The sequence below is a fragment of the Chrysochloris asiatica genome, unplaced genomic scaffold (genome assembly GCF_000296735.1).
Source record: "Chrysochloris asiatica unplaced genomic scaffold, ChrAsi1.0 scaffold00037, whole genome shotgun sequence".
In the NCBI taxonomy this organism is placed as follows: domain Eukaryota; kingdom Metazoa; phylum Chordata; class Mammalia; order Afrosoricida; family Chrysochloridae; genus Chrysochloris; species Chrysochloris asiatica.
Genome location: NW_006408555.1, coordinates 17,679,488 through 17,691,615, shown reverse-complemented (window position 1 = coordinate 17,691,615; position 12,128 = coordinate 17,679,488). Strand labels below are relative to the sequence as shown.

General features: G+C 37.5%; 1 protein-coding gene across 2 annotated transcripts in view; it reads left to right on the top strand.

Annotated features, from left to right (window-relative positions):
• The window catches only part of AP1G1 (adaptor-related protein complex 1, gamma 1 subunit), a 96,430-nt gene that overhangs the window by 67,614 nt on the left and 16,688 nt on the right, over positions 1 to 12,128 (top strand). For both annotated transcript variants that reach the window (XM_006860189.1, XM_006860190.1), the window contains 5 exons: positions 393 to 506; positions 1,745 to 1,885; positions 2,626 to 2,680; positions 10,925 to 11,047; positions 11,202 to 11,291. In XM_006860189.1, coding sequence (XP_006860251.1) covers positions 393 to 506; positions 1,745 to 1,885; positions 2,626 to 2,680; positions 10,925 to 11,047; positions 11,202 to 11,291 — 523 coding nt within the window. The remainder of the gene's footprint in view (positions 1 to 392; positions 507 to 1,744; positions 1,886 to 2,625; positions 2,681 to 10,924; positions 11,048 to 11,201; positions 11,292 to 12,128) is intronic.

The following is a 12,128-nucleotide window of genomic DNA, read 5'->3' as shown; positions in this document are numbered from 1 at the left end:
TTTTGGTACTAGTGTAAAATAAAAGCAGTAAAATTGAAATGTTTTCTCTCCTGTTTTGGTGTTAAAAGCTTAGTATAGTAGGTGATCATTATGCTTTACTACTTGAAAGACTTTGAAAGAACTGATTCATCACTTTTAGAGGTTTAAGTTAGCTTGACTGTGTGTGAATGCAAATCTTGAATCCAAGGCTTCTCCTGGTTGCCATTACTTTAGATTATAGTATCATTTATGCCTTTAAAATGTTACCTTTATAGTCACTGTATCTCTTCTATTTAATATTTAAAAGCATGTAGTATACCGTAGTTACTAGATATCTTGTTATTATGTAGCCAGAGGCAAATTATCTTGAATATGATATTTATTTTGTTACTCTGCAACTTTGTTTCATCTAGATATGTAGCTCTCACATCTTTGTTGAAAACTGTACAAACAGATCATAATGCAGTACAGAGGCACAGAAGCACAATTGTTGACTGTTTAAAAGATTTGGATGTCTCAATAAAAAGGTAAAAAACTATATCTTTATGAGTCTAGCTTTTTTTGTTGTTGTTAAAAGAAGTGAGGGAAACATTGATAGTTCTTTGCCCTATTCACCTGGTACTATGTTATGGTTTTGAGTGCCAGTATGCTAGCATTTATGCAGTTTTTAATTTTGCTTGCAGTTGAACTCTGTATCTTGAATCCTTTTTTAAAAAAGGGGAATGGGCAGGAAGAACTTTAGGTAAATTAAGGATGTCACTAAGAAATAATGGCATGCATACTGAAGATGTCCATGTATTGCCCATGTCTGATACAACAACATATACTGGTCAGCTGGGCAGAAATTGACTTAAGAGAGGTACTGTTCTTTTATGTGCTGGAGGATGAAACCAATGAGTGATCCATCGGCTAAGTGTTTTATCACAATGCTGAAACTCGAATTGCTGACAGCACACATATTGATCATCACAGTTCTTACTCCTAGGATCCTGCAGTCAGCTGTGTTTCTTAGAACAAACAGCGCAGCTAGGAAACAACAGTTAAGCAGCATATTGCACTTTCAAAAGGCTACATTGCTTCTCTCTGTGGAGTATCTACTAGCTCTCCTCTTGGGAAAAAACTGTTAATATTTGTAAAACTTTGTTACAGTTGGCCTCAGTGAACTTTTTGGTTGTAAATGGGGGTGTTCAGCTACACAATGTATTAGATTTTAAATGATCTCTGAAATCATTTACTTCCATTTATTGAATCCCTTTTACTTACAAAGAACAGGTGCTAACTTGGACAATGTAAAGTTAAGTAGGACTCAGACTCATTGATACCATATTGTTTATAGTGTTTTGCAGAAGGCTTTCTAAGCACTTTTTCAGTTGGTTCTCAGAAGAATCCTTTGAGAGAAACTACAGGCAATTACTTTATCCCCAATTTTAGATTAGTTAAAATCAAATGACATATCCTAAATCTTTTCCCCTTTAAGGGGACAGTCTTAGAAATGGAACTCTTAGAGCCTTTTTTTTTTTTTTTTTTCTTCTTCTGCTTTTTTTTGTGGGAGTGTTGAAGACTGGAAGAGTTGAACGAAGATTCTAAATATTTAAAGTAATTGTGATTACATTAGAGTAAATCTACTTAGTTATTTTGTATGCAAAAAGAGAGATCACAGAATTATGCAAGGTCATGAAGAAATCTGCCAAAGCTTGTTGTTCACAAAGAGAGTGTGCCTTGTTTGATTTGCATTGTAACTAGATCTGTTTTTCCCCTCTATAAGGCGTGCAATGGAATTGAGTTTTGCCCTAGTAAATGGGAATAATATCCGAGGCATGATGAAGGAATTACTTTATTTTCTGGATTCATGTGAGCCAGAATTTAAAGCAGACTGTGCATCTGGAATTTTTCTTGCTGCAGAAAAGTAAGATTTCATTTTTACTTTTACTGATCAAAGTTGCTTGAAACTTTTTGAAACTATCTTTAAAAACATGGGGGAAGTGCTGCTGTAAACATGTCTAAACACAGTAACATTTATTTCCAATGCCAAATTATTATCTTTGAGAAGAGTCTTGCAACTAAATAAGCATTTGATCTCAAGGTTGATTTGAACCGCCAGGTCTGCGGAAGTGACTTGACGGCACTTGACAATAACAACGAGAGAAAAAAATCCTACATTTATAAAAATCTCCTCTTTTATCTGTTCTTTATGTTATCCTTTTTGTGATAGGAATAGAAAGAAGCTTAGTAAAACTTTAAGGAGGAAATACTTTAGGATTTTAGTGGGTTTATTCCTTCTCCTCTTTTCACCTGGAATTTAAGAGTGAGTTTCGAGTGCTAGGATCTAGGTACCAATCATTATATCCTTTCTCCTCTCTTCATGTCGGTCTTTTCGTGTGTGGAATTTATGCTTTATTTTCTGAGAAACAGGAGACAGAGTCCCATTTGTCAACTCAGGAATTCTAATGCAATTTTTTGTGTGAAGCATCTGAGTTTGACTACATACCATTTATGGGGTAATCCTTTGGCAAGATTTGAAGGTGAAAGGTTTCCACATGAAATTACTTAATCAAGGAACCTAAAAAAGACTAAGAAGAAGTTTTTAAATGTCACATTATAGTTTACAGGTTTCCATGTTTTCACTGTGTGCCATTGTTTTCTCAGGTATGCACCTTCCAAACGGTGGCATATAGACACAATTATGCGTGTGTTAACAACGGTAAGTAGCTTTTTTCAGTGCTGGGGATATGCTGATAAGTAAACCAGACAGAGCCCTTGTTCTCATTTACATTTTAGCTGGGGAGACCAGAAGTTCATAGTTGAAATACAGTGTCAGGTGGGAATAAGTGGTAATAAGAATACTAAAAGAGTATAAAGAAATAGAATGATAGCAGGATAAGGTATGGGACAGCTGGCCAGATAATTCCCTGGAGGAAAATGAGGTTTCTCGAGTGAAGATTTGCAGTCCCAGAAACCCTATGGAGAAGTTCTACTCTGTTTTGTATGATTGTTATGAATTGAAATCAATTTAATGGCTGTGGAGTGGAGTTTGAGCCAAATAATTTAGATATGGTAGTCAGGGTGGGTCTGTCATTTACGTATGTTGTTAGGTGCCATCGAATTGGTTCTGACCCATAGTGACCTTATGCACAACAGAACGAAACACTGCTTGATCATTTACGTATAGACCTTAGTAAAAAGACCTTAGGAGCATGCCATGCAAAAATCTGGGGGAAGGGTATGTAACTAGAGTGAACAGCATGTGACGACCCTAAGGTGGCAATAAGCTTGGCCTACTTGAAGAGCAACAAGAAGGCAAGTGAAGCTAGTAGAGTGAGCAGAGAGATCCGCAGGAGCCAGATAATATAGGACCTTATGAGAGTTAGGATGTTATTTTGAATATGCTGGGAAGCCAGTGTGGAGGGTTTGAAATGACTAAATTTATTTTGAATTTATAGTTAACAGAGTATTTTAAGATGTCCTTTTTGTGATAACTGTTAGAATTGTATAGCTTCTTTGTCATTCAATGAAGGGGTGGGGCTTCAAAAAGTTTATAGGGTTTCCTGAGCCCATGGACAAAGATACAGCTATGGAGGGCTAGAGCTGTGAGTAAAATGTCCAACTGATATGAAGTGAAGGAAGACACAAGAATGCCCATACTTGCAGATAGTACCCATTTGACTTAGCGTCAATGGTTTAGATATCACAACTCCACTAAAAGATAATTTAATAATTTTTGTTTTAAAAAAAGTTTATATAAATTTTCTATGAACTTTTTGAAACCCTTTTATAGGTAGTTATTCGAGACTTAAAAGTAAAAATGTAGTGGTATAAAAATAAAAGATAGCTCTTTATAGCTAATCATTTCACCAGAAGTTTAAAGGAAATTATTTACAAATTTGACTGCATACAAATTTGAAATTTATATAGCAAAAGAAAAAAATCTACAAAGTCAAAAGACAAATGACAACTAGGGAGAAAATATTATAACATATGAACATATTGACAGTTTTAATTTGTCAGTACTCCTAAGTAGTAGAAAACCCAATACTCTAATGGAATATTTGCCTTTGAATAGGCAATCCCCAAAGTAAAAAGAAATGTAGTTATTCAGTGTTTGAAACTCACCTCACTATTAAAGAACTACTAAGTTGGAGTCCTCGGGTGGCGCTACAGGATAATGCAATGGACTGCAAGGTCAGTGGTTGAAATCCACCTTAGACAGGGTTGCTATGAGTTGGAACCAACACTCAGCTACAATAAATAAAAGTGAAATAATCATTTTCTACTCATTTTATGTTTTAATCTGTTCCTAATATTGGTTAGGATATAGACAAACAGTACTTTTCACTATGGGCATATAAAATGGTGGCAGTTTTCTAGAATATATTTTAGTAGCATATAGCAGAAATTTTGAAATGTATACCTTTTGATTGATTAATTCAGATTTCAGGACTTTATCTTGGAAAATTAAAAGGCTAAATGCATGTATATACAAAGGAGTTCATCCCAATTTTATTTATAATAGGAGGAAACTAAAAAATCCCCAAATGGATATCGGTGAAATAAATTATTAGGTGGGAATATTGCTATTAAAATTCTGATATATAAAGTATTTGTTGTGTTACTGATTTCTGATAATTCCTTCAGGATTTTAGAACATAGCTACTGTTTTTCTTCTTTTAAACTTGTTTTGTTTTCCCTCTAAATATGGGTCTTGCTTCATTCTTCTGAAAATGGATTTCCAGTTTTGCCAGCTTCATTGTTGAAGAGACAATCTCTTTCCCAAAAGATCAGCTGATTATATGTCGATAGATTCTGGCTGGATTTTTCTTTTTGTTCCATTGATCTATTTATTTATCTTTTCTTGTACCAGTAATAGGCTGTATTTTGTTGTTGTTTTTTAAAGGTTTTTATTGTGGATTGAGTGAAAGTTACAGGGCAGATCATCAGTTTTACATTCAACAAATCATACACCTTGCTTCATTACAATGATTATAATCCCCTCAATGTACCATCAGTTAACAGTATTTCTCTCTATTCACAGTTAGCTTTTTTTAAAAAACAAAAACACATTCAGGCATATATAATAATTTATACCTCCAAAGGCCACATTCTGCAAGTCTGCCTCCTAGCCACCATCTCTTAGTTCTTAGTCCCTCTTTTACCATTAATCTAGAGTCCTCAGCTTCTCCCCTTCTCCATGACCCCATCTCTGCCTCTGTCTCTGGGGTTGCTTCTTCTCTGGATAAGGTCCTGCATTCCGCTTGTGCTCTTCTCCCTTGATGGTCCTAGGGTCCTCTGTTTCTGGACTGTAAGGTTAACCACTCCCCTGTTTTTGCTACAAAACTTCTACCTGTACAATCGTGACAGTCGCAATTATTCATGATAACAATGACTTACTATTGAATCAAAAGAATCTTATCCCCATCTCTTTTAAGCAGATCTATCTAGACAAGATGAAAACTTTTCAGTGGGGACTTTTTCTCCCCCTGCCCCCCCCTCCCCCCCATACTCTTAAACTAAACTCCCTTTTGAAACCTTGTAAGCCAGTCACTTGGTGCCTTTACCATCCCCTGAGCCTGCTTGGTCTGGTATTCTGTTTTGTTGCTGATGGAGCTCCTCATTGCACTTCTACTCGATCCACATCTTGTTTGTTCCTATTAATAGGCTGATTTGACCACTGGTAGCTGTGTAGTAAATTTTGAGATCAGAGAGTAAGAGGCCTCCAATTTTGTTCTTAAGCAGTCCTTTGTTTACCTGAGGTCTCTTTCCTTTCCATATAAAGCTAGTGATCAGTTTTTCCATCTCATTTAAGAATGATTTTGGAGTTTGGATTGAGATTGTGTTACATTTATAGATTGTTTTGAGTAGTGTTGATGTTTTCCCAGTATTAGCCTTCCTATCCATGAGCATCGTATATTCTTTCATTTTTGTAAATGTGTTTATTCAGTCCATAGGTCTGTAGCCCCCAGTTGCTCTGGCCCTCCATGCTACCACCTCTACCACTGTCCCTGCTTTCACCACTTTTCTAGGTAGGGATCTCTTGCTTCACTCATGCTCTTCCTCTTGATGGTCCTGAAATGAAAGATTAACTGCTTTCTCCCCCTTTTTATTATAAATCATCTAATATTACCATTATGATAATTAAATTTAATCCTCCTAATGAGGACTCACAATTGAATCATAAAACCCTATCACCATCATCCCCCACCCCCTTTCACCAAATCCATATGGAAAAAGGGGAACTATTCAGTGGGGATTTTGTCTTTATCCCCCCTCATTTTGAAACTAGGCACACTCAAGAAAGCTTGTAAGCAAGCCTTTGTAAGCCCTCCATTTTTGATAACAATGTCTAAATTTCCCTTTCCTTTTCAACCTGGTATACTGAAGAAATAAGCTTGCTCCTTGATAAGAAGAATTCTACCAATCCAGTTGGAATTTTTCAGCAGCTGCATCTATAAGCAAAAGTCTAGTTCATCAAATTGTATCTTTTTGTATTTGCTCATAGTAGCAAAAATCTTTATCTTCATCTGGTACAGTTCTGGTCAGCTAGCCATCAAAGCTAGATCAAATAGGTACCAGCTACAAGTTTGGGAGTTCACACACACCTCCCTGCACTTCAGACGAGCTGGCCACTTCACTCTTAGCCCTGGCTCCCTGGGACTAGGTCAGTGCCCTTGGGCTCAGGAGTTCACATATCTTCCTAACCTTTAGACCAGCGGGCCCTTCCTCTTTTTCTGTCTTCTCAAGGTCAGTGGGTTTCAACGGAACATGGTCAAACCCTGCCCATGTCTTCATTGCTGTATTTTTCCCACTTCCACTCACAAGCAGACCCAGCTTGTCACCAGTGGACACACTAGACTCATGGGTTCCCTTTAAGTGTCTGTCCTAGAAGGGGATTTTCCCTGATTTTTCTTGCCTTGTTACCTCCAAAGCAAAAAGATGCTTAAAATTCAAACAGCCCAACAGTCCACTTTTTTCCCCCATCTGCAAGGCTTTCAGTAAGAATTTTCTGTTCTCCCAGAAGTTCTGGGTTGGTCTGCATGTCTTTTCAAGTGGGAATGCCCCAACTCCAAAGGTTCTGGGTGGCGCTCAGGATTGTACCTAAGGTGTGATATGCTTTACAGAGGCTTAACAAAAAGCCTGTTTCCCTGGATAAATTCTAATTCCCCTTTTATAAAATCTAGTCAGTTATAGTCTGAAGGCAGGATTATAAACTTTCTATGATCATAATTCCCCATAATCATTTCTGTCACACGTAAATGTCTATTTTACAATAGTGGGCAGGGGAAACTATTATCTACAAGACAAACACATAAATATTTCCCCCATGTTTACCCATTCAGCCTATGTCACGCTTCACGTATTTACTCACAGAACACTGTTGTTCCAAGGTTGTATATAAATTACCATTTATTTTGATCCCATTTAGCCCATTTAGCCTTATGTCTTCCCTATCTTCACTGCTTATGTATACCCTCCTTTTTTGTATTGCCCTATTCCTCTCTACCCCCTTGAATATTGCCCTCCTCATCACCTGAGTTAACATGTGTGGTTGGTTGGTTATGTGTCGTGAAGTCGTTTCCAACTCATAGTGACCCTGTATAGGGTTTCTGAGGCTGTAAATCTTTATGGGAGCAGAAAGCCTCATCTTTTTCCCGCGGAATAGCTGGTAGTTTCGAATTGCTCACCTTGCAGTTTGCAGCCCGATTCGTAACCACTACGCTACCAGAGCTCCTTTAACATGTATAAGTTGTATTTTTTTAAAAAAAAGGATAGACTTCTTCTCAGGCAAAATGGTGGGATTGGCAGACATTCCAAGTAGACCCTCTGCAACAAAGACATGGGAGAGTGAGTACAACAGATATGTATGGGTATCCAGGTACCTGGAGCTTCAGAGGAGAGAATAGAGAGGTGGATCGAGTATCCATTTGGAGAGTAAATTGAGTGTGGGAGTGGCGAGAGAGGAGAAAGACAGATTGGGCTATGGCCTGACCTGGTGTGGCCTGGCCATCTTGAACTTTTATGTATCTCCACAGCATCTGGTAGCACGGGATGAGTGCTGGAGGTTGTTGGCATGCTCCCTTGTTCCCTGTGCCCTCCTGCTGTTCAGGGGCACGGCTAGCCCCCACCCCTGCCCTTTCAGGGGCCAGTGGCACTTCTGCATAGCCTATGCTGTGCTTGGAGATCAGGTGCCAGGCATACCACTCCCATGTCTAGAGACTTAGGGATTTTGCATCAGTTGTTTTCTTACTGAGACAGCAATTGTGCTTAGCCCAGCCACATTCATGCATCCTGCAGTTCCACCCACTGGGCAAGTGCCACTACCTACCCCTGTACAACCAGATCAATGATAGTTAACAGCTAACATCAGATACACCTGCCCTGAACTACATTACAGAAACAGCAAGCAGAACTGCATAGACATTTCTAGTCTCGAATGCACCTACTAGGTAGCTGGTAAGTGTTTGAGAATATATCAGCATGAAATCATCAGTTAAATATAATTATGACACCACACAATGTCTCTCAGACAACAGATAATTTCAGCTTATATGAAGAAACAAGACAAGAGTGGCTTAAACAAGTGACCAAAATGCAGGGTCAGAAAATGTAATATTGTTGAAACTAACAATAGTATTAGAACTACCTGATAAGAAATTCAAAAGAATGATACTTAGGTACTTACCTTCAGTGAATTGAAAGAATGATTGAGAAAGATACAGGTGAAAGCAAGTAGACCACAGAAAATTTTTTTAGAAAAGAAAACATTACAAGAACAAACTGACTAAATGAAAAATTAGAAACCATGTAAAAACAGCAAGTAGAAATCTAGAAGATAAACACAAAGATTTCAGAAATAGATAACACATTGAAGAGGCAGAGAAGTGTTGATAACCTTTAAAACAAATCTCTCAATATTGATCTACTAGAGGAACAGTCAGTCACAAAAAAAGAACAAAAACATCTGAAGATAGCCAAAAATTATATAGGACACCATCCAGGGAAATCACTTACATGTGATTGGAAGTCCAAAACAGGAAGACACACAAAAAAACCACAGAGAAAATTGTTGAAGAAATTGGAGGAAAACTAATCTTAACATCATGAGACATGAGAAAATACGCATCTAAAAAGTTGAACAATTCTGAGCAGCATAAACCCCAAAAGAAAATCACCAAGATGTGGGAGTGGTTATATTTTGTCAAATCAGTTCTTACTCATAGTGATCCTATATAGGGTTTCTGAGGCTATAAATCTTTATGGTAGTAGAAAGGCTCATCTCCCAGAGTGGCTGATAGATTGGAACTGCTGACCTTGTGGTTAGCAGCCCAATGCATAACCCACTGTGTTACTAAGATATAATCGAACTCTCCCAAACCAAAGACAAAGAATCCTGAGAGCAGCTTGGGAAAAACGACAAGTCACCTACAAAGAACTAGTAAGACTACTCTTTGAATTCTAAGCAGAAATCATGCAGTCAAGACAATGGGATGACATATGCAAAACACTGAAAGAGAGAAAAAGCCAGCCAAGAGTCATGCTGTTGTTAAGTGCCATTGAGTCAGTTCCAGCTCATAGTAATCCTGTGTAGGGTTTCTGAGGAGCAGGTGGTGGGTTTAAACTGTTAACTTTGTGTTTCAAAGTGATCTTGTGGTCGATTGCTTATCCTATAGCGCCACATCAGGACTCCAAGAATTATATATCCAGGAAAATTGTCCTTCATCTATAATGACAAAATTAAGATATTTCCAGATACACAGAAATTAAAAGAATTTGTAAAAACCAGACCAACCTTAACTAAGGGAGTTCTTTGGATAGAGAACCATTCATAGCAGACAAGAACCTGAGATTAACATATAATGACAAGATCATCAAGGACTCAACCAGGATATAGAAATATTCAAAATCTTTAAGACTGAAACTAGGAAACCAGTGTTAACAATTTGCAACAATAACAAAATCCACAAAATTAAGGGAATAATATAGTTTACTGAACTTCCAATGAAGAAATGAAGTTGATTTCAAGGAAAATATTATATAAATAAAAATAAACCTATTTGTAACCCTATAGCTAGACCAAGCCCTATTTATAACCCTAGCCCAACTCTTGCCCTTAATCCTAACATTAACCCTAGTTCTAACCATAACCCTAAAAATAAATGCTTAAATAAAATAATAATTAAATACAAATATCTCACATTCCCAGAAACTCTGGTAGTGTAGTGGTTGTGAGTTGGGTAGCTAACCTCAAGGTCAGCAGTTTGAAACTACCAGTTCTGTGGAAGAAAGATGAGACTTTCTGATCCTGTAAAGATTTACAACCTTGGAAACACTATACAGGATCGCTATGAGTTGGAACTGAGTCCATGGCACATAACCAACTAACCAACAACCAAAATGGACTCTTCTGTAGCATATATAAATAGTAGTTTAAAAGAACAGATCTTTTAAATAAACTCAGGTTTTTAAAAAGTTACGAGTTATTTGGTTCTGCTTTATTTAATAATGTGGTTTTAAACTGTGTCTGTGACTTATTCCGCTGCTTCCATTTCTTTAGAGTAATATGTCTAACTCACTTGATTTTAACACTGGTGTTTGGGGTTTGTGGAAGAAGAGCAAAGTGTTTGGCGGTTGTAATGTTTTATTATAATTTAGTTCTCAGTGAATGTGCTTCTTGAAATTTTAGATGTTTTGATTTGAAAAATCTTGAGATTTTAGATCTTTGTAATTTACTTTTGGCAAAGAGAAAATTTTATTTTTTATAACATTAAAACGTTTAAAATAATAAGTAAGAACTTGAAGTTTGCGCTGCTATGAACCTGAAAATTGGAACCTACTTAACCTTTTAGATTATTTTGTAGTAGTCTCTTCAACAACAGTAAACAATAACAATTGCTAACATTTTGTTATCCTTGGTCTATGTTTCTAGGGGTAAACTGTCTGCATTTTATTTTAGGCAGGAAGTTACGTTCGTGATGATGCAGTTCCCAATCTGATTCAGTTAATAACCAATAGTGTGGAGATTCATGCCTATACTGTCCAGCGCTTATACAAAGCAATTCTTGGTGATTATTCTCAAGTAGGTCCTTCGTGTTTGTTGCCTTTCTACTTTAGTGTGCAATTACCATTTATTTTCTTGGTATGTGCCTGAATTTTTACCTTTATGATTAGATTACCATTTAGTATTTTTAAAAGAACTGAAGTCCTTGACAAATTTACATTTCTTTTGACAGCAACCTTTGGTACAAGTAGCTGCTTGGTGTATAGGTGAATATGGAGATCTTCTTGTATCTGGCCAGTGTGAAGAGGAAGAACCTATTCAGGTACTTGTGGTTAAGGTGGGAACCAATAGTGTTTTTGGTTACAGGAGAATAATTTTTAATGGGAAGTTGAGATTGATTCTTCTTTTCTTTTTAAACTTTTTATTGTGAATTATGTGATAGTTTACATGGGAGCACACCAGCTTTACATTCATCCTATCGTATTTCGTCTCATAGCAATGATTACAGACGCCTCCATGCATCATCAAACAGAGGTTGGTTGTTGTAAGACTTTTTTAAAAGAAGTAATAATGGGAAATGTAATCCTTTTTAAGATGGAACTTTTTGAGCCATTGTGAGATTTTAAAAACTACCTTCGGAAACCTCCCTCTAAGACTGAAACTAGAAGGGAACACATGAGCAGTCATGTAAGCTTGCTGACGACCACAGTGGTCTACTGGTGAGTGAAAGAGGGAGAAAGGCAGCAATGAAGAAATGGGCTGAGTTCAACTATGTTCCACAGACTCCCATTGACCTGGAGATGTGAGAGGGATGAGGAAGGACTGGTTGGTCCAAAGTGTGGTGAGACTTGGGGGCCACCTGAGCTTATGGACAAGGTCATAGCCACAGAGGGATATAGTTAAGAGTGAAGCAACCAGCTGATAAGAAGTGAGGAGAGATGCACAAGAACATCCAGAGTTGTAGATAGTACCCATTTGGCCTAGTCTCGATGGCTTGATCGTCAGAACTTGACTGTCGTTATGTGCCATCGAGTTGGTTGCGACCCATAGCGACCCTATTTAGGGTTTCCAAGGAGCCACGGGTGAGCTTGAACCACCAATCTTGCAGTTCACACGGCTTTGCAGTCTGGCGCATTAACCCACAGCGCCACACCAGGAC